The following is a 22,635-nucleotide window of genomic DNA, read 5'->3' on the forward strand; positions in this document are numbered from 1 at the left end:
AGGCAGGAGGACAGCAAGTTTCCGACTAGCCTTGGCTCCATAGTGAATTTCTGTCTTAAAACAAAACTAAACGAAACTGAAAAATAAATGTGTATGTGTGTGTATTCATTAATAGGATATTCCTCCTTCCAAACTGCAATGGAATGAAACATGAAAAGCTGGGCTGGAAGGTAGAAGGGCAAATTCTTTGTTTAACTAATGTTTATTAGGTACCATTTCTGGTGCATTGGGTAATAATATGTCCTCTGCAAAGTTGAATTACCAATGAGGATACGGCAGCCTAGACAAGTACACACTTACACTTAATCTTAGCAATTGTAAGTGAAATAGAATTCCAACATACATCTTCCCTGAGTGTAAGTTATAGATTACAATGCTGCTCTATCAACCAAACACATGAGGGAACTGTGAAAACACTGAAGGAGCCATTAAGACTATGTTTTCAAAACACCACAGATGAGATTACATAGATTACCTAAATGTTGAAATCAGGATGGGACTAAATAGCTAAATGAAGCATCAGACATTTTTAGGATGGAAGTACAATCTCAAATTTAAAATGTTTAAACGATTTAAAGGGAAAAAAATGTGAAATAGCTTTGAAATTGGAGGCTAATTTGAGTTCACATTATTATTTGCTAAAATCCTGATGCCCACCAGTGACCAAAGTTTCACACTGAGTTTCACAATTAAGTCACCTTAGTCTTCAGAGGTGCTGTCACTGAGATTTCAAAGCTCTTCTCAGTAAGGGGTTAACATTTGTTTTGTGTGTTTTTATATTGATATGGAGGGTAAAGAGGTACATGGATAGTGATTAAATAGAGTAAAAAGCAGATATCTGGAGGTTACACTCACTTGGTTAGAGCAGTGATGTACCGTTTACTAATTGCGTGACCTCAAGTAATTTCTATCCCTTGTGTCTCAGATGCATCTACTTAAATGAACATCATATTCACAGCTTTTAGCATATGATTTGGTTCATATTAAGTATGCAAATATCAGGGGTTTTGTTTGCTACCAAGAAGATAAGAAAATGATTGTTTCATGCCAGCATGTGATGTATTGAATAACAATAACTAATTGAAATTGCTATCTAAGCACAAACACTAGTCCAGTCTACTAGGTATGTTAGTCCTTCACCCAGAAGGAGGAGGAGGAACTCATTGATTGTCTTGTATTTCAGCATAGCTTTTGGAATTTGTTGTCTGCCTGTTTGTTGAACTGGTATATCTATTGTAGGATTTGAGAAAGTAAATACTGTTATCATTTTGTGATTGTTAAGATGGTAGGAGTGAGCCAAGAAAGGAGAGGCTGGCTTCTGAGAAGTTCTATTATGCAAAAGCTTAATCTCTCTCTAATGTGGCTCTGCTCCTTTGCCTGGTGAATACGGTACCCATGGGATGATACTGTGAACCAACTGGCATACTTGCATCATAAATCTTTAAGAATCTGCTCTAAAGGTGTTGCAACAGCTTGGTGCAGTGAATTTTGAACCACTCAGTGGTTTCTGACATTACTGTTTAACATCACAAGGCACAGGACTCAAGTCTCCTCACCCACAGCCACATATCAAGATTTAAGAAGTTGTATATATTTAAGCAAATATAGCCTGTAGTGACAGAGAGCAAAACAAATTACCAGCGAGTACTTTGGGCTGAGGAGGTGAATCTCACATAAACATTGAGCTGTTCAATACTGAGGCCGTTAGCATTCCAGTTGTGCAATTCCACTGCCAAGGGGAGAGAGAGGAAAAAACCTGTGGTGTGGAGTTAGGGGGGCAGATTGTCAAGCTGATCCAGGAAGTCACACCCACTGCATGGATGTGTGAGTTACTGTCACTGACGATTAGTTCCTTCTCCTTGCTATACATCCACTCTGAGTATTCTGAGATGCTGCAGTCAGTCATCCCTGTGCTCATAGGACTTTAGACCAGGTAAACTATTGTTTGTTGGAGGTGCACTGTGACTTCAGCCTTGGCAGATAGAACTATTTAGAATAACATTATCACTCAGTTCATGTGGATTTGGTATAATAGCCAACTAACAATTCTTGTGGTAAATTTTACATTAATTGATAAAATTTACTCACAGGAAATAAGTTGCCCACACGTGCAAATGTATATATAGTTCGCATATACACAAATTATAATTCTGAGGATTGTGTAACATCATCAGTATGTCAGTTGTAACATACGAAGAGGATTATGACACCAAAATTGATGACTATATCATGTTATTTCCCTCTTGGGAGTCAGTGGAGCTATTGATTCCACAGCAAATATGTTTTGATTAAGATCATAGCAAGATACGTTTGACAGCAATTCCAAATTATTAGAACCTATTACATATTTAAAGCCTATAGACATCTGACATCCCATGTATCTAATCTTATTTAGTGAGATAAAGCTATCAATATTTTCTTCCAAGAACTATATCCCTTCAATGCTATATGATTACTGTGCGTTGCATAAAAACCCCAGGCACCGTCTTGATGGTTGGACACGTTAGGACTCTAGAGCTTTTGTGTATGCCAAGTAGATGGTATATTCATCCAGCAATGAATATACTTCATGTGTGTATGTCTGAATGTTTTAATTATCAATTACTGTACTATCAAGATGAGTTTAGCAGTGGAGGCTGTGTTCCCCAGCTATGAACATTGCTGTCCACAGTGTCTGATGTGGTTATGACTGTGCTTTTTTCTGAAAAAGCATAAAAGCAGATTGTTTTCAAGGAAAACTTGATTTATTTTTTTATAAAAAAGAAAATTTATTTTCACTTTTATAGGACATGAAAATGTACAACCTGACTTTAACATTTATAGAATTATTCAAGGCTAACAACAATGAAAATTTTAAAAAATTGTGAAAATAGATTTTTTAAATGTGATAAATGGAACATAGCCAGGTTTTCATAATTTATCAGTTTTTAACTTCAAAGACACTGGTTAGCTTGCATTTTTTAAACTAATGAGTTTATCACAGCTAGTGGGGAAAATGGTTAAAGTACATCAGCTATGAATTGGTACAGAGCACTAAAAGGGACATTAGTCTCTAATCAGATTCTAACAGTTCATTAAATCTGCTTCTCCAGCAGCTCTCTTTGTCTTATCTCCTACTTGGCCCCCTTTTCATCTGGGGGAGACCTGCTCCAGGGTAGGAAGCAGTACCAACACATCTTTCATTGTCTACCAACCACATAGCCTCAGGAGGTTTTGTGAAGGGGGATTCCCAGAGCTTCTGAGGGCAGCTCTCTGGGTGGTGGAACTCTGATTGGCTATGGAAAACTTCCTAGAGAATAGCCTGGGACAATCCAAGCCAGTGGTCAAGTGACATGTTATGGTTTGAGAACCATACCTCATGTGTAAACAACCACAGACTTTTAAGAAAAGATTTTAAGTTTGGAGCATATTAATTGAACTCCCAGTAACACTTGTAATATTATAGTTGCTTCTGCCTTAAAGGATCTATTAGGGTATAAAATCACCCCCCAAATATTGAGAAGTTAAAACAAAAATCTAAGAATGTAGTTTCCTCCCAAGTTTAAGGAGAGATAAATAATGCCTAGCTAGTGTAAAAAAACAGAGGAAATCGCATTAGTCCAAAAATCTGACAAATTACATATATAATATCTCTACATGCGTCCATGTGTATAGCTGAAGGCTACATAACAAGAAATAGCACCAGACAGAAGAAACTTTCCTTTGAGTTGTTGGTCAGGGTAGTCCAAGGGACTCCCAAAATTACACAGGCTATTGCCACAGCCCTTGATTGCCTCCCAGAACTTGAAGGTAAGATCCTATTGCTGAAGACAAGACATACTTCAGAAACAGGATTTGGAACAGTGGAGCCGGAACTGACCTGGAAGCCACCTCCCCTGAATGCTAGCTCTCATAACTTTGGTGAACACTATGCAGGCTGTTAAGGGAGAACATCAGTTGATGATCCAACCCCAGATTCAAGGCCTAATAACAGTATCAATGACCAGCACAGAAAACTTGGCACAGTAATGGCACTTTTATCTTGGGGGTAATCAATAGCTACCTAATTGGACTTAAAGCCCACTCAATGGGAGGAAACTCCTGTGTGGTACTGTAAATATAGCTAAATACATATGACTGGAGAGGTCATAGATCTTAGAGAAAACCCCAAGGCTGTCACAACCCCAGACAAATGTCATTTTTTTAGTACATGCAAAATATGGATCCTTATATTTGTAGAAAAGTACCCCAGTCACCCCTCATCAAAGAAAGTTCTTTTTGCACCAGAGAAAGACTATTGCAGAGTTCCACAACTGGTCATACACAAACACTATGAATTTCCCAAGTCTAAGTGGCACATCTACAATGCAACCTGTACTCCTAAGGCTCATGGAACATAGAACAAGAGGTAAAGAGGACTCTAATGCATCTCTCAATTCTCCTCAATGAAGCTCCCTCCTTCAACAGAGGGCCAGGAACTCAAATGGCCAAAGCGTAGAGAGTCAGAGTCTGCAGAGTGTGGATCCTTGGATACCCACCCAGGGCTTAGGGACCATTGTGGAAGAGGGAGCAGAAAGATTGTAAGAACCAGGGAGGAGGTGAATGACCATATGGAAATAGAGTCCTACAAGCTCCTGGGACCCTGCTTATATGAACCAACAACAATGGCGTCAGCATGCACAAGACCCATGAAAACTCAAGCAGTCAAAGCCCTAGCACAGAATGGTGGAAATGAGCATTGGGCCCCAATCTTAGTCAAAGAATTATTGCAGCTGATTAATGCTGGGTGAGGAAGAGCTGATCTTCTTAAAGGGAGGGACTCTAGATAGGCTGATTGGATTGAAGTGGATGAACTTGCACTGAGGGACATCTGGGACATTAACTTGACAGGATAGTCCTAACACAAATGATAGAATTTTTGAATTCCAGTGGGAGGGGCTATGGGAGTGTGCCAGTGGGGAAGAGGGTATAAAGGTGATTAAGATTGATTGAGATGTTCTGTATGAAATACATATTCAATAAAAATGTTGTATATTTCCAAGGAATGAATATGAGAGTAATTTTTAAAAGTCTACGGATATGAACTCTTTAAATGCTTATTAGTTAACTCAAGTAAATTTGCTTTTTCTTCTTGTTGATTTCTCACAGCAAACATTTGGGATAAGATTGCCTCTAAGTTATAGTTCTTAGAGTATTCTGTTTATACAGAAAAAAGAGTCAAGACATAAGAAACAATTAGCCCTTCATAAGTGGGCTCTGCTGGTATTATTTGGTAATAAAACAGTCAACTGTGATTTGCTGGAATGGGAGTTTTATTTAACTATTTCACGAAAAGCAACTGTATGAAAAGTGAAAGCAGCAAAGTTTTGAAATTGTACTAACCTCTCTCACCCTATAGGCAAAAATATTTAGAAACTGCTTTGTATTATACTTAATAAGATCCATTTAGCATCGTGTTAAGCTCACTCTGTAAGGTCACTGAGCAAAAATAACTGCTCAAAACCTCTGATTCTTTTGTGACAACTTCCAAGTTTAGTTGGCGTTCTAAATATGTTTTATGAGAGGTCTAATATGTATCCCTGGTGTGTGACTTTCTGATTGCCTTTCTAGATTACTGACGTATACTATTCCAAATGCAGTGAGATTTAGTAGAAAACAAATTCGATTTCATCCTCTTACCAACATTTGAAATTCTCTTGAGCCATAATGTAGATAAGATTTTCCTTTCAGGGGTGGTCAACCAAGCCAAACATACGAGAACAACAAAATGTTCTTAATTTGTAATAGCAGTAGGTTCACACCCCTAGGGCCTAAGAGCTCCCAACTATCATCTAAATCCATATCTCTCTACCTATAGATTAGTGAGTGCATGAGACACTAGTTAATAGGGAGACTTACAATTGGTCAAAGTGCAGTAGGACACATGTCTATAAAGTGCTTAGCTATAAATGGGACATGTATCTCACAGAGGTTGAGGAGAACTGGGGCAAAACTGTCTTCTGGACATGACAGGACCATTGCACTTGTGAACCTACATCCACTGTGACTGCCTGTACAAGACCTACAAAAGATCAAGCCAGTAAATTTTCCAGCATGCATGGGAGGAGGACACAAGAGCCTTCTAGCTAAGGAACTATTGGCAGTTGATTGGCTGTTAGGGGAGAAAGAATCAGAATTTTTAGGGGTGTGGCCCCTGGAAAACTTATCCTCCAGTCGATGGCCCTGCATCTACATATGGGCAGCATTAATTAGACTCAGTGGGTTATAAACGATAAATAAAAATCAACTTAAATTAATAGGGACGTGAACTTGGGATGGGGACCTGCAGGTGGATTCCAGAGGAGTGAGATGGGAGAAGTGCAGGGATGAATATAATTGAAATACATTGTATGCATATATGAAATTCTCAAAGAATAAATAAAAATATAATTCTAAAAAAGAATCTGCTCTTAAAACTTGTTTTGGTTGATTTTAAAGTATTTGTTTGGGGACTGCTATGTATAAATTTTCATTGGATCAGAGTTCTCATGATATAAACATAAATGAGCATAGGATTATATTACCTTGCTTTTAAATAATTTATGCTTTTATATCTAATAATTTGTATAAGTTATTTTTACCCAATTTTCTTATTTATGGGTGCTGTACACAGTGTAGCTTGTGGAACTAAGAAAGAAGCTTGCCTTTACATTTCCTCCTGCTATTGAGAAAGTGTGATGAATTATTCCAGCCCCACATAAATTAATGTACGTTTCTACACTGCAGTTTATTACAGTCTGACCTCTAACCCACAGGTCAGAGAGTCACATTGATTCATTCAACTTCCTGGTCATTATTTCAAATGAAAGTTCAGAATGGGGGATAATTGGTCGTGCTGATATTCTCATTGAATTACCCTTCATTGTTAAGGAGTTAGGCCAGCAGTACTAAAGGTGTGGCAGTGAAGGAAGGCTCCACCCCACCCCATGATGTCCTTGCCTCATGCTTCAGAGCTGAATCTTCTCCCTTTTATTCTCAGAATCGCAACACCTTCGAGAACAGAATGCTAATGCTTGATGGGATGCCGGCAGTCAGAGTCAAAACAGAGCTTTTGGAATCTGAACAAGGGGTAAGCAAAAATCTCTGGGAATATTCTACCCCCTTCTGGTGATCATCCTTCACTTCCAGAGCAGCAGGCGGTTGCAGTTAGTCCCTTGCTTAAGGAAAATGACCCTAGATTGTGGTTGATTCTCACCCCCTTGCAACCTCAAGTATCACCACCTCTTTTGGAATGGATAATGTCCTAAAATTAGGAAGTCATAGTTATCCTATAAGAGCCCGATGGCTGAATTTAATTTGGTGAATGATTTGAAAAGTGGTTGATCATACAAAGTAAAGAGAAAGTATTAAAAATATGGGACTATAACCTGTTAAAATGAAGTTCTAAGTTTGGAAATAACAGAGAACAGGCATGGGAATATTATTGTTTGTTAAATGGGTTTATTTATTTATATTTTATGTGTTTGAGCATTTTGTCTTCACATATATAAGGACTCCCCCTGCCCCCCCCCCCATGTAATGCCTACAGGGCCTAGAAGGCATCAGATCTCCTGGAACTGGAGTTACAGCCAGTTGTTAGCCACCATGTGGGTGCTGGGAACCAAAGTCAGGTCCTCTGCAAGAGAAGCCAGTGCTCTTAACCATTGAGCTAGGAGATAGTTGAATTGAGGTCAGTTAATGTGAAAAGCACCGAAAGGCAAAAGCGGGGGGGGGGCATTATTTAGTAAATAGCTAAATTCATGAATTAATTTATGGATACAAAAACATAGTACCTAAGAGCACTGTTATCATTTGAAGGTATAAAAGCTATTTTACCATGGTAATATTTTCAGCTTTACTAATTAAAAGTATTAGGCCAATGTGACTGGCTACTCAGTGTCTAAGCAAGCAATTTAAAGGAGAAAGCACTGTTTGTACAGGCAAGCACACAGTGGCTTAGAGGTTACTTTCACCTCTGAAGCAGCAGAGAACTCACAAAAATGCATAAATAAATGTATAATTGTTGCTTAATATATGTCTTACTAAAAAATGAAAACTAAACAGTAAATTTGCATTTGAATTAAAGAGAATTTAAAAATAAATAACAATCACCAATATAGCGTAAAAAACAGTGTGAGTAAGTCCATGGAAACCACCCCCACCAGAATTAGGGTCTTGATATATCAAAATCTTTATAATGGCCCCTGAGGCTGTGGAACCTTGGTAGCCTTTAGGGGATCTGTTCAGTAACTTCCACATTCCTGAGCTTTATGCGGCCAAGTATGTGGAATCTCAACTTCATTTCTCCTCAGTGCAAGCCTGTGTTTGAAACACATCCCCATTATGGCAGAAGGTACCATTTCATCTTTATTTCTGTCATTGGTTTTTGCAGCTCTGAAATGAAGTGACTAGACAATGTCTACCACTAATGGGGCCCTCAATCCTATGGGGGTATAATGACCAACTGGTCAAGATTCTGCCTAATGCTGAGGCAGTAGAGCATCATGAGAGAAAAAAAATGATGTGTATCCATCAGCCTTGTTTGTTCATAGACAGCCTTTCAGGAAAAGTCGTGTTCATCAGGAGTTTCTAGTCCAGATCATCAGTTTAACCTCTATATCCTCCAAACCTTCTAGTCAGCTAGAAGCTAACCTTGATTAATTAACCCAACCACAGGAAGGATATGCTCTATTTCTTTGGGGTCTGTTGTCTGAATTCATTTCTCAAAATCTAAACTCTTGTCATAAATTTAGTAAAATAAATCTCAGCACAATCTGTCTAGATCATAATGTTTCATTCAGAGAAGACAGGCTTCTCTGAATATATACATCTCTTATACATGCTGTATATATAAAGACCTATGTATATGTATTTCTGAAGATAGCCAGAAAACTGCTGATGGGGAGAAAAGTGAAAAAGCAGTCTGTATTTCACAATATTATTTTAATTTCACAGTGCTAGCTTCAAGTTAAACAACAATAAATCTGTTGAAACCCTACATCTTAGAGGCCGACAATAACTATAGAAAACCCAGTCAGAAACTATGATGTAGATCAGTGGTCAAAGACAAATGGTCATGCATTATCAGAAGTCTGGTAATCTGTAACACTATCCAGAGAATTCTTTCCTTTTTATTATCATTTTCCAATTTCAAGGTAAGATTTGCATGTTTTGTATGTATTTCTTAGGTATATGACCGATATAATTTAATTCTCTGCTACGACAAAGCTTCAAGAAAACCTGCCTGTAGTAGTCAGTGACTTATCTCTTAGAGAAGACAGTGATTTATATTTAACACTTTGTAGCATTTTAAATCTCCTTAAAATAGATAAAATTTACAATTTTATGGATTTTCAGTTTGAGTCACTTTCCTGGATTTTTTTCACTGGAAGTAGTGGGGTGAGTAGTCTACTTTATATGAGTTCAGAATCTCAAACTTATTTTTAGAAAAGGAGAATTTTGAAGATTTCATAACTCTTTTCTCATTTTACTGTTAAAAGCTGGTTGAATTTTAATTCGTCATAAAATGTAAACATGTTAGAGAAATGTAAACGAATCATTGCATATGCAGTTATGGGCTCTTAAAAGTGAGGAAGTGTGTTAGTTACAGAGATCCAAACTTCTAGAAACTCCTCTGTCACAGCAATGAGAAGGCCTAAAGCTGGTAGATCCATCTAATCTAGCAACCTCATCCAGAGGCTCTGCCTTAAGACGTGGGAGTAAACCTTTGGTCTTTTAGGAAAAAATTGTCATTTTTTTCAAGGCAACATTTAAGGCTTTGTATACACTTTCTGTTTCATGTACCACACTGCATATGTTCATTCTCTCTGACTTGTTATAAATAGTCCATCAGGTCAGCCTCCAGTTGCCAGCTGGTCTCTGCCTGTCTCCTGCTCCTCCCAGGAATTCAGGGTTTGGTGAGCACATTTCGGGCTTAAAGGAAGATATGGGCCAGGCCTGGCCAATTCTCCCCTCTGAGAACTTATCCCATTGGCTCACGGCATTATGTGTGTGGCTGTGATTATGTTTCTTCCATCGAATTTCAAGCTCTTGGAGGGACTATTTCTTGTATTTCTTCATTGTATCTCATCATGTACCAGTTAATAGATGTTTTATGAAACTGCCTATGCATTCTAACTAGCATGGCAGATACATATATGCATACATACACACACATATATATATATGTCTATCATCTATCTCTCTATCTATCTAGCTAGCTAGCTATCATCTATCTATCATCTGTCTGTATGTGTCCAGACACATATACACACATATTTACATCTCCAATCAGCTAGTTATCAGCCTTTTCTGTCTATCTCATATGGTCACTGTGAGCATATACATGAAATTTTAAGTATTAGATATACATGTTCTAGTTGGTGCAAACATCTTTGTCTTGTGGCCATGGGAATCACACATGTAAGCACCGGCTCTGAATTCCCTCTGTTTGGAGTTCCCTGGCTCATCTTTTTTGAGATGTGAGAGCTCAGTATATTATCCTGTGACTTCAGTTTTCTTCAAGCTTGTTGTTCTGACTGCAAACACTGTTGAGCAGTCTGTAGAAAGGGTATGTGATCTTATGATATGCTTCAGGGGCACAGCAAGGAGCGAGGGAGTGACTTTGTCTGTGACCTCTGGTGTATGTGCCCTGCTGGTACAAGAACCTCCCAAGCACTGCCAGCCTTTGGATGTTCTATCATGTTATTACGCAAAGGATTATGGCAGGAAGAGAGCTCGGAAAGTATCACACCAGAGAGAAGGCCGACGAGAGAGAGGGTATGCCTCAAAGACATAAAACACTGTTTTATTCCTGGCCCTGCAGTTTTCCAGCTTGAACGATGTTTAAAAGTTCCTTCTTATCTCTTGGCCTCTTTGTCCTCATCTGGGCAGTGGGGTTGTCATGGATGAGATCTTACTTCTGAGGTTCCCTCAGATATTCCAGAGAATATTCTTTGGGAAAGGTCAAGAGGTGAGGAAAAGCATTTTAAAGATGAGTTTAACCATCACACTCCAACAAAGCTACTTGTGCACAGGGAAGTAAAAATGCAGATAGATAGCGAGCCCGACCTGAGTTCTGGTGCCTCTCGAGTCAGTGCCAGTTCTGTGAAACATGCCTCCTCTTCCTCAGTCTCCCTGCCCTCAGCTGGGAACTGGGCCAGCTACCCAGTCTCAGAAGAGCCTGCCTCCCTGTAGTGTGTGGTGAAACATTTTTTTCCAGTTGAAGAAAAACAGAGAAAAAAAGGCCTGTTGCTTCCACTGAGGTTTGTCACCACAGTTTGCATAAGTTACTTAGCAGAGATGTCCACATCTATGTTATTCTGTTATTCTACAAATAATTTAAATGATAAATCTTAAACTGCAAGCTTCCCTCCTACCCTTGACCCCAGAACCTTGCTTATGTTAAGAAAGAGCTCTACCACTGAGTTATAGCCCCTGCCCTCTTTTCATTTTCGTTTTTTGAAACAAAGTCTCATTAAGTTGTTCAGTTTGGCCTTCAACTTACTCTGTAGCCCAGTTAGGTCTTGAATTTGTGTTTTTCCTGCTCAGCCTTCAGAGTAGCTGAGATTATGGGTCTGTAACAGTAGTACCAAGTGAAAGCTTTTTTTTAAAAAAAATTTTAGTTTCTATTTAAGTGTATATGTGGAATTGGATAAAATTCTTTTTAAAAATTAAATTTTATTTACTACTATTATTTTATGTGTGTGAGTGTATTCTCTACATGTAGTAAGTGCAACCATGCTGTACAGTGCCCGCAGATGTGAGAAGAGAGTGTCAGATCCCCTGGAACTGGAGTTAGAGATGGTTGTTAGCCACCATGTGGGTGCTGGGAACCGAACCCAAGTTCTCTGCAAGAGCACTCAGAGCCCTCAACCACTGAGCCATCTCTCCAGCCCCAAAAGTGGATCAAATTCTGATTAGACATTGTCATTTGAAAACGAGAATAATGAAATGAGAAACTTACGTTAAAAATGACAGTTTTGTTGTGATAATATTTGCCCACATTTTCTTTAAAAAAAAAAAAAAGGCATTCTGGAGCAGATGTGATACCTATAATCATACCACTTGTAGTGGAGGATAGGAGTCAGAGAATCAAGAGTTCAAGGCAAGTCTTGGTTACATATTGAATTCAAACTCACCAGCCTGGACTACACAAGACCCCTTCTCAACTACCCTGCACCTCCCCCCAAAATCAGCAACAAAAAGCATGTTTGATTCGTGCATTGTAAATAAACTGTAGTATTTTTAGATGAATTGTTAAAATGTCTGATGTTTGCTGCATGATGCAGTGGGAAGAGAGAGTGGATAAGTCTAGAGGGGAAGTAAGATTAACCATGACTTATTCTGTCATCACAGATGCTGGGTGATGGGTACAAGGCCAGCTTGTTTGTTTTCCTTAATTTTACACATTTTAAAAATTCTTCAAAATACAATGCTGAATAGAGAAATGAAGGGCTTTTTTCTACAGATATGAAAATACTATATAGGCACAGGGCTTTAGAGTAACATGAAAAGCATATTCATGGCTGAGTCCCCCCCCCCCTCTGCTCTTTCCTGGCTGGCATGCACCTCTGTACTCTCCCAGGAATGGATCTCTGTTCTTGCACCAGCCTCTAAGTATTGGAGACCTCGGTTGCCCTGCCTTTGATCCACAGACCAGTGGAGAAGAGGGTGATAATGTGGCAGAGAGCAGGGAAGAGGGTGGGCAATTTGCCAATTTCAAGAACTCCAGGCTGCCAGTAATTGATGGGGGGTAGAATTTAGGGTCTCTTTGCCTCTGAGCTAAGATAGGTTTAGGGGTGGAACTGACAGATACAGGCTAATATTTCTGCTGTCTTAGCTAGCAGAAAATACTAGCCTTGCTTAGAACAGAGTCCCTTCTGAGCACCTGTATTTTAGACACAGGAGAAAAGAATAAAGTGGAGACTTGGTGTTTTCTTTTGGGACAGCTTGAAGGAACGTTTGCAAACTCTTTTGCAGGACATTCATAGCCCAGCGTTGAGGCTATTTCTGTGTCACAGAGAGCTGAGGAGCACTATGAAGCAGCTGTACTGGAACTTCCCGAAGAGCAGAGCCCTGCTTTATGGCGCTCGTTATTCCCCATCTTCTCAGCCCAGGAACTCGTGAATAGGCAGGGCTCCATAAATAGTGATTCATTCAGATACTGTTTATTGTAAGCGAGAGCCAGTTTGCCACACTGCACAAGGGAGAGGATTCTCAGACCGGTGCTGTTTTGAAAGAGACCTCAATTCTGATACTTCCTAAAGAAACGTAGGCAGGTGCAGCATCATAGCTGAACCTGGAGCTGCCTGTGGTTTGCTTATTTAAGACAGCAATTACATTAAAATTCAGTAGCATTCAGAAACAGAAAACTAACAACAATGCTCACTTTTCCTCTTGGTTAATGTCTCTGCTTAATTTTATATTTAATATTTAATGTACATTTGTGTATAGAGACTTGGTAAGACACTTACTGTAATGACTTTATCAGAAGTGAGGAAGAGGCATTTATTAAAAATGCCACTCTCACTGCCCTTTAACAGGGCCTCATTATTTCCCCTCCTACTGTGGAATGGGGTCGAACATGGGTAGTGAATTGACAGAATTATCTTGGAAATGTGAATTTGCTTATCATGTAATATTCTCTGATGACCCACAGCTGGACATCTTAGATCTAGGTTGAGATCTTTACATGTCAGTATCTGGCTTCAAAGAAAAACATGAAGAAGCTGTGATTTTGCTGATGTGAAAAGACACTACACTCTCAGAATTCATGTTTTAGGGAAGGGATGTCCTCCATTAATGATGCAGAGTTGGGCTGATTTTAATAATGTCAGAATGGCCAATAAAAGTATCAGTAGAAAGGATCCAGACTCAAGGAGCTGTGGTAGTATTGCAGATACCACCCAGGAAATATAGCACAGCAGGCACACAAATCCTCTCCCTGAGGGCCTGCCCTAGGCACAGCAGTGAACCTGGTAATTCTGCCCTTCCTCCACCTCTTGAGCACATTCTTTCTCCTTCAGTTGTATTCTCTTGTCACCCCTAGTCCTGATACAGACCCTCCCATTGTACTCTAATGGTTCAAATCCCCACAGATGACCAGTTGTGACTGCAGACTTATTAAGTGAGGAGAATGCGAAAGCAATCCTTTCCTAGAGATATTTGCATTTTTATAAGGTTGGTACTTTATAAAAAGGGGTATTTCTTAAAGAAATTACTTGCTTTGAGTAATTTGGGGATTTTAGTTTGAGGCAAATTAACCTTTCCAGAATATTTGAGCTTTTGCAAGATCATGGCCTACTTTGCTTGTCTTTGTAGTAGAAGTAAAAATGATCTGTACTTTAAGGCATGTATTTCTCTCCGTCTAGATATGTTTTCTTAGGCTAACATTTGCACACTGATTCAGTTTATGAATAATACCCTACTTAACCTTCGGAGTGCATTCACTTCTGACCAAGAAGAGATTAGTTGCTGTGGGAATTAAATTCCCATCATAAAACAAAAACAAAAACACCCAAAAAAACAGCAAACCAGTACAGCAGTCTTTTTCCACACATTGGCATAGGCCATCAACCTCTGGAGAAGAGCAAAACAAGAGGAACTCTATTGTTGCCTCATCTGTGACCTGGAGGCTTGGAGAGCTGTAAAGGGAGAAAGCATCTGGGAGGGTCCACAGTCTCTCCAAGTTAAGCAGGGAATGGAACTTGGAAGATATTAGGGCAACTGAAATTTGAAGGGAACAATTTCAGAGCAGAGGGAGTTTTGCACAGCAAAGGTGCTGAATATTTTTATAGGGGTCCACTAAATATTTGGCTGGGTAATTAACTTCCGCCCAATAGAGGAAGACTCAGATCTACTGCCTAAAAGGCCAGAGTCAGATGATTAAGCACACGTCTATACACACCAGAATGGAGGGACACTCTGCAAACAGGATAGTGGGAAGAGAGGTCAGAAAGATTCCAAGTTAGTAATGCGTTTAGGGATAGCTAGTCCCACAATCTTCAGGCTGGTACTTGCTATGACCAGCCTTAGGACAGGATCAGTCTGGTCTGATTATTTTTCAGCCCTGCCCCAGAACAAGAATCCATCCCAGAGAAAGTCAAAACAATGTAGCACTGAATAAAGTAAAAAAAGTGTCTGCCGTCCAGTCAAATTAGTTGACAGGTACAAAGGAGTAGGGAACCCAGAAGAGCTTACCAAGTGCAAAAAGTAAATTTAGACATATTAAAAACGACCAGGACTTTAATAATAGTCCAGGAGCTTAAAACATTTCTATCTCCTAGACCTGCTCAAGGACTTGAAGAAAAATAGGAATATTATAAGAAAACAAGAGAAAGATAATAAAAGGTAAAAATAAATGTAGATATGAAAAATACCTGAAATATCAAACATAAGATCAATGGCATTAATACACACTGAAGAAGGTAAAGAACGTTGTGAATACATCCTACAAGAAACCCTCTAAAATGAAGCCAAAAGAAAGAAAACCTGAAAACAAAGAACAGTGCCTCAACCACGGAGCAGTATCACGTTGCCTAACATATGTACAACTGAGCTTCCACAGAGTTCACAAGAATAGCTGAACACTGTTCAAATAAGATGGAAGTGACATCTTCTCGAATCACAAGGAGTGAAGTGAAACCCAACCAGGAGAAACCACAGCAAACACAAGTGCCAAAATGCTGCAAATAAAAGTCCTAAGTGCAGACAGAAGTTGAGTGCAGTAGCACACGCCTGTAATCCCAGGGGTCTTGGAGCAGGAGGCAGGAATACCAGGAGTTCAAGACTGTCTGCCCTTTGCTACATAGCTAATTTGAGGTGAGACTCTTTTGCAAATAAAACAACTGAACAAAAAAGCAGGCAAAGAGAGGAAACATATTTACGTGAGGGAATAAAAGTAAAATTACGATTGAATGGTCAGAGGAAGGAAACTTGTTCAGGCAGAAGGAAAAGTATGTTAGAAATTTGGGGGTCTAGAAAGATGGCTTAGCAGTTGAGAGTGTGTAGTGCTCTTTCAGAGTACCCAAGTTAGTTACCGGCACCCATACCCAGCAGCTCACAACTGTCTGTAACTCCAGCTCTAGGGGATCTGATGCCCTCTTCTGTCCACCATGGGTACTGCATTCATGAACTCAAACTCACGTACAAACCTACACATATAAACATAATTTAGAAATATGGGGCTGAAAACATGACTCAGAAGTTAAGAGCACTGGCTGCTTTTGCAGAGACCTAGGTTCTGTTCCCAGTACCCACATGATGGCTAACAACCACCTATAACTCCAGTTCCAGGGCATCCAACACCTTCTTCTGACTTCCAAGGGCATTTCATGATATGGATGCACTTACATACGGAAAGGCAGGGCAGTCACACACGTAAAATAATAAATAAATTTCATTTTTGGTAATTTGGAGGCTAGACAAGGAAACATACACCAGAAATGATAAATTTGGGTAAATATTTAAAAAGTTTTAAAATCTTTTGGCTTAGGAAGATGGCTCAGTGGTTAAGATCACATGTTGTTCTTGCAGAGGACTTGAGAGGACTTGAGTTTGGTTCCCAGCACCCTCGTCACGGGCTCACAACTACCTGTAACTGCAGCGCCAGAGGATCTGATGCCCTCTTCTGGACTGCATGGGCACTCGTGGTCACATGTGCACATAAATGTCCTATATATACTTACGATTTAAAGTAAAAAAATAAATCTTATAAAAGTTTTTTGCATTTAAGCTTTTAATAAGCATAGTGATGATGTACTGTGGCATGTATAATACTGAATGAGTATAAACAGCATAGAGAGAGAGAGAGCATGGGTGAACATAAACAGCTATGTTTCTTCTACTGAAGAGAAGAGTGTGGTATAATTTGAAGTTCAAGTGTGGTAAAGGAAAGTATATTTTAGATTCTGTAACAACTATGCCCACACATAATTAATCAGATAGAGTTAGTGTAATGGTTAATCTTACTATCACCATCACTAGATTTGAACTTAGTAGACACACCTCTGAGTGTCTATGTAAGTGTTTCCAGACAAACTGGAACTGGCTACTTTTGTAGTGGACCTGGGCTTGGTTCCCAGCACCCATATGGTGGCTAACAAGCATCCATAACTCCAGTTCCAGGGAATTTGACTCCCTCTACTGACCTCCATGGGCATCGCACTCACAGGTATACTTATATGCAGCTAAAACATTCACACATAAAATAAAAATAGGTAAATCAAAATAAGAAGTTTTATATATATATATATAAAAAACTGTTAGTAGTTTGAAATATTTTCTTTCCAAAACATAATATATCAATAATAAATGTTCTTTTACAAAGTTAGAGTAGAAACTGTTAAAACACTCAAATATTAAGTAATAACAAAACTTGATATTTACCATAATTTCAGACCTCAGAACAAGGGAAGTGAGCAGAGATAAAGTGGAACTGAGACCATAGATCCACTAATGGAGGTGGGATGTGTCTGTGTCTTGGGAATTGAAATTCTTTCACTATGGATGCTATCTGCCATGTGGCTCAATTTTGAGAATCACTCTTATTTGAGAATTATAAGTTCAGAATTATGTGTAATTATCACATTGGTCTGATAAAAGGTAATTCACGCTATCATGTTAATAGGTAAGAAAGATTTGAAACAGATTTTACAAAAAGCTTTAGTTCAGCAACCCCATAAAGGCAAATTTACCTACAATGTGCCAATGTGCCATTGCACATGGTAGCCTACAGCAAACATGACCTGCCTTGAAATCACCCTTTTTTCATGCTTAAAAATTTTATAGTGTTTGTTTTAATATAATGTTTGAATTTTCTTAAATACTTTTTACATTTATTCCCACCTCCCCCCTCTGTATGTGTGCATATATATATATATATATATATATATATATATGCGCACACGTGTGCCGTGATGCATGTGTGGAGTTCATACCTTAACTTGTGGAAGTTAGTTCTCTCTTTCCACCAGGTCAGTCCTGGGGAATGAACTCAGATCATCAGGTTTGGCAGTAAGTGACTTTGCCAGCTAAGCCATCTTGGCGGGCCTCATTTTGTTAACCATATGGTAAAATGTACAAAAATAATCACTTCATGTCACATGAGCAAAGTTCAATTTCTCAGTGTACCTGTCAGTTTTGGAACTCAATAGCTTGCACACTGCTGACCCTGCTTATTACTGAGGGAGTCCTTGTATTAGATTCTGTGAACCCAGAATTTCATAAATACATAGCAACATAAAGATGTGATAGATGATTTCCTTTCTTTTTCCTTTGTTTTCTTCATTGTTGTATAAAGTTGATGGTCACCATGGAGGATGATATGTATTCCAAGACATTCAAACTAGTAGCAAGTTCAGTCAATTTAATGACTTGCTGAGTGGTCCCTTCTGTGGTTGGAAGACAAGAAGGATGCTGTGTCAACTGTCACTGCTCTGTCTTTTTTGTGGTAAAGAAATACTGTCAGAATATTTCATTAGTAAAGAAACATGTACTTCTCGGTTGTCAAAGAGCTACAGTATTCATATGACTCACAGTTGCCGTGATTCTTATTTTGAGTTTTTAAACTTTAATTCCATTGCTTTGTTCATGTCATGACTAATGTCCTTTTCAGTGAAGCCATGAAGATAATGAGTGAGGTAACTTACTTGTTCTTAAAGTCTGCATCCATTAAATAAGGTCTTCTTATTAATCCTTAAGTTTCAGAGAACAAATTATTTTTCTTACTTAAAAAAAAGTATGGGCCGGGTGTGGTGGTGCATGCCTTTAATCCCAGCCCTCCGGAGGCAGAGGCAGGCAGATCTCTGTGAGTTCAAGTCCAGCCTGGTCTACATAGTGAGTTCCAGGACAGCTGGGGCTACAGGGAGACTGTGTCTCAAAAAGACAAAAAAAAAAAAAGTATAATCTTTTTTTTTTTTTCTTTTTCTCCCTTTATCCCCTAGGTTCCTCTCTCGTAAACTAACCCAATTTTTATCCATATCTCCCTTATTATAATAGGCCTGTTTCCTACTGCTCTTCTCTTTCAGGTTATTTCTTTTCCTTTACCTCCCTGTTTCCTTTCCATTATCCTGGTTCCTGTAGTTATGTCTGGTTGCATACTTATTTATCAGAGTCTGGTTCTAGGATCCATATATGAGGGAGAACATATGTCAGTTTTTTTCCGAGCCTGTGTTACTTCACTTAGTATAACAATTTCTAGTTCCATCCATTTACCTGCAAATTTCATGATTTCATCTTTCTTTACTGCTGAGTAAAACTCCATGGTATAAATGAACCACATTTTCATTATCCACTCATCAATTGAGGGACACTTAGGTTGCTTCCATCTCTTAGCTATTGTGAAAAGAGCAACAACAAACATGGATGTACATGTGTCTCTGTAATAGGATAAGTTCTTTGGGTATTTGTTTTTAAATTTAAAAGAATTAATCTACCTATGAGTTTAATGCCCCAGCCTCCCTTGACTAATTCAGCTATGAAGCACTTGGAACAAGTCTTCTGGGATGGGTCAAGTTTTGTTATCAATTTCATATAAAAGATGAGCACTTGGTTCCTGTAGAATGGATTATCTTAATATTATTGTGCATGCTGAAAATGAAGCAGAGAATTTAAGATGAAGTATTTTTTGTGAACTCTGCATTTGCTACTGGCACAGTTTAGGGACCCAACAGTATGGATATTATTTTTGTTCATACATAGGACCTCATTCATGTACAGTATCATATCCCCTCTGCCCCACCCAGGCAATACTATAATCACTAAAACTGAAGGTGTTTATATTACTAAGAGCTTCATCAGTCTTTTGGCATCAACTGTTTTATAAAACAATATGATTTTCACAGACATTGTTATGAAAATTCATAATGCCTATTGCTTTATCAAGTTGTAACATAAACTCAGAGAAACTATCTCTGATTACATTGAGTGATTCTAGCATTTCAAATTTCTCTTGGTCTCTAAATTTTATTTGCCAGAGGCTTCTGATTTCTACATTGACCTTCTCTAAGTACATATAAACGCAGATTTTTCTCAATTGCTCTTTGGGTTATTTCTGTAGGTTATATTCATATTTTTATTCAGTGCTGTGGGGTTTATAGAAATATTCCTCAGAAGTATGTAAAACATTTTCCTATCTAAATTCAGATGTAGTGAAAGATACCAAGTTAGCTGGAATAAAGGAAATGATAGGCCTAGTATTTAGTACAGCATGCTGTGTGTTAATAAAAGAAAAGCTGCTACAAGAAATGGCTGTTCTTGTCTATTCAAGCTTCATTCTCTGACCTACCAATAGATTTTTTTTCTGTGATCTGATATCTAAAAAATATCCCTCTGTACTTAAGCTGGTCAGTGTGGATTCTGTTGTTTGTAAAGTAAACATGTGTATATATGAGTACATATTAAAATATATATTATATTCATTTTCCTGATACATGTGTCAGATTATAACTGTAAGATTGTGAATGCTAAAGAAAGTCAGTCCATATTCATGTCCAAGCTCCGGTGTCCTGAGCAAGCTACGTAGTTCTTCAGCCTCAATTTCTTGTTCTGTAAAACAGGAATGACAACAATATATACCTTATGTAGCCTATAGGAAGAAACAGTTTATATATGTAAGGTGTGTGTGTGTGTGTGTGTGTGTGTGTGTGTGTGTGTGTGCACTAGCTTTAGCTGTTGTTTCAACCTGGGATGGATGGGGATTTCCTTCTTGTTCTCTGTTCTTTGGTTGCAGTCATGGTTATATTTTAAGCCCAAACATAGACTCCATCTTCCACAAACCATTTCCATTGATCTGATCTTCCTCCTCTGCACTTTTAGTGTGGATCTTATGTGTGATCACTACTCAGGAATTTAGTATTTAAAATTATATTTTGTATTAACTCTTCACTTTATTAATTGACTCTCAGAAGTAGAACAGCTTGTTAGGCATGAATCTGACTTAAGTTAGGTCTCTGGTTATTTGGGGCCCCATCCTCATATTAACTTCTCAGTAAAAATACTGGAAGGCTATTGAAGGAAACTACATGTGCTCACTCTTCTCTTGGTCATTTTTATGGTCTCTCACACCCCTAGTCTTCTTCAGTAATCAGCCAGGGCATCGATAATGACACCCATCGTTAGCAATGGTAAAATAAGTTCAGAGTCATACAGTACTCCTTGTCAGAACCAGCTGTGTTTTATCTTAAAATGATACATTTTGTGACACTAAACCACTGTTTAACAAATGTTAAAAGGATCCTAAGTGAAAGAGTCAAGGAATAATTTTCTTCCAGGTCTTGAAGAATCATTTTCATTATTGTATTCCCTGAAAAATACCTGTTGAAATCAGGTTGTCTGTTGATAGTTCACTGAAATGATTGGCTAGTCACAAATGGTTGGTGTTGAAAAGGCACTTCCTCTGACTTCTGAGTTCATCGTCTAAAGAAAAATGATGGCCATAAGCACTGCCTGGTGCCTCGATGTAGCCTATAGAATTTAGACTTTGCTCTGTGTGCTATCCTCTAATAGTCACATCGGTTCATTGACAAGATGGAACAAATTATTGTGAGCACTATGTTTCACAGGACAAACTGAAAAGATGGTAACAAAATCATTTGCCCAAAGCCAGAAATACTTACTGGTCATTGTGCAGTTACAAAGAGGGCTTAGGTCCCTCAGCCTCTGGCTAAAGGGTTTAGTTGCCTGTATATTTTAAGTGCTGGCACATAAATATACTAGGGTTTTCTGTAATAACTATAAGCAAACTAACTAGCCCTTGGACTCAGTGGCACAGAATAGTACTGGCATGACTTAGTACTGGCTGCATGGTTGGTAGAAATGGAACAGAGTCTAACTGGTAGGGGTATTTGGGAACACAAATCAGACTCCATAGGACATATTATACATATAAGAGAGTACACTAAATTGGGTAGGAGGGGGTAGGGGGGGGTTCACTATCTTCAAACTGTATTGTATGAAAATTACAAAAACACAATTAAAAAGATCAAAGAGAATGTTTGGGGCTGGAGAAATGATTCAGAGATTAAGAGCACTGGCTGCTCTTGCAGAGGACCTAGGTTTGGTTCCCAGCACCATATGGTGACTAAGAGCCATCCCTAAATCCAATTCCAGTGGATCAAACATCCTCTTCTGGCCTCTGTGGGTATTACACACATGTGGTGCACTTACATACATTCAGGTAAGACACTCATACACATCAAATGAATAAATATAAATAATAAATAAATAAATATTTAAAATTTAGACAGGAGTTATAAAGAGAATATGAAAGGACACTCTGGTAGGGTGGAAATATAAGTCCATAAGTGGACAAGTGGCCTATCATGTGGGCATATCTGACCATAGATATTTTTTAATAAAAGAGGATATTCATCCTTTTGTTTTGATAACAGAATTCTGTTACTTGCAATGTAGAATAAGAACATTATCCAAGTACCAAGTTTTAAGGCAGGCAGGGGAGTACTCACTGTCCATAGCTTCTGTGGCCAATAGACTAGTTTACCATTAGACTGGTAAACTGATTTTCCTCCTTCTCTTCCCCATATTCACATTTGTGCTTTTCTTTGGTTCTGAATGTTCAAGCCTGTTCAACTATTTGAGGATTGATTTAGATGAAACTGGAAGTATTGATGTTTGTCC

General features: G+C 38.6%; 1 protein-coding gene across 4 annotated transcripts in view; it reads left to right on the top strand.

Annotated features, from left to right (window-relative positions):
* Window positions 1–22,635, top strand: part of Klf12 (Kruppel like factor 12) — a 518,406-nt gene that overhangs the window by 206,480 nt on the left and 289,291 nt on the right. For 2 of the 4 annotated variants that reach the window (XM_008854538.2, XM_008854539.1), the window contains exon 3: window positions 6,998–7,087. The exons of the other annotated variants lie outside the window; for them this stretch is intronic. In XM_008854538.2, the coding sequence (XP_008852760.1) occupies window positions 6,998–7,087 (90 nt within the window). The remainder of the gene's footprint in view (window positions 1–6,997; window positions 7,088–22,635) is intronic. 4 annotated transcript variants of the gene reach the window in all.

This window comes from Nannospalax galili, unplaced genomic scaffold (assembly GCF_000622305.1).
Source record: "Nannospalax galili isolate Female #2095 unplaced genomic scaffold, S.galili_v1.0 scaffold246, whole genome shotgun sequence".
NCBI lineage: Eukaryota > Metazoa > Chordata > Mammalia > Rodentia > Spalacidae > Nannospalax > Nannospalax galili.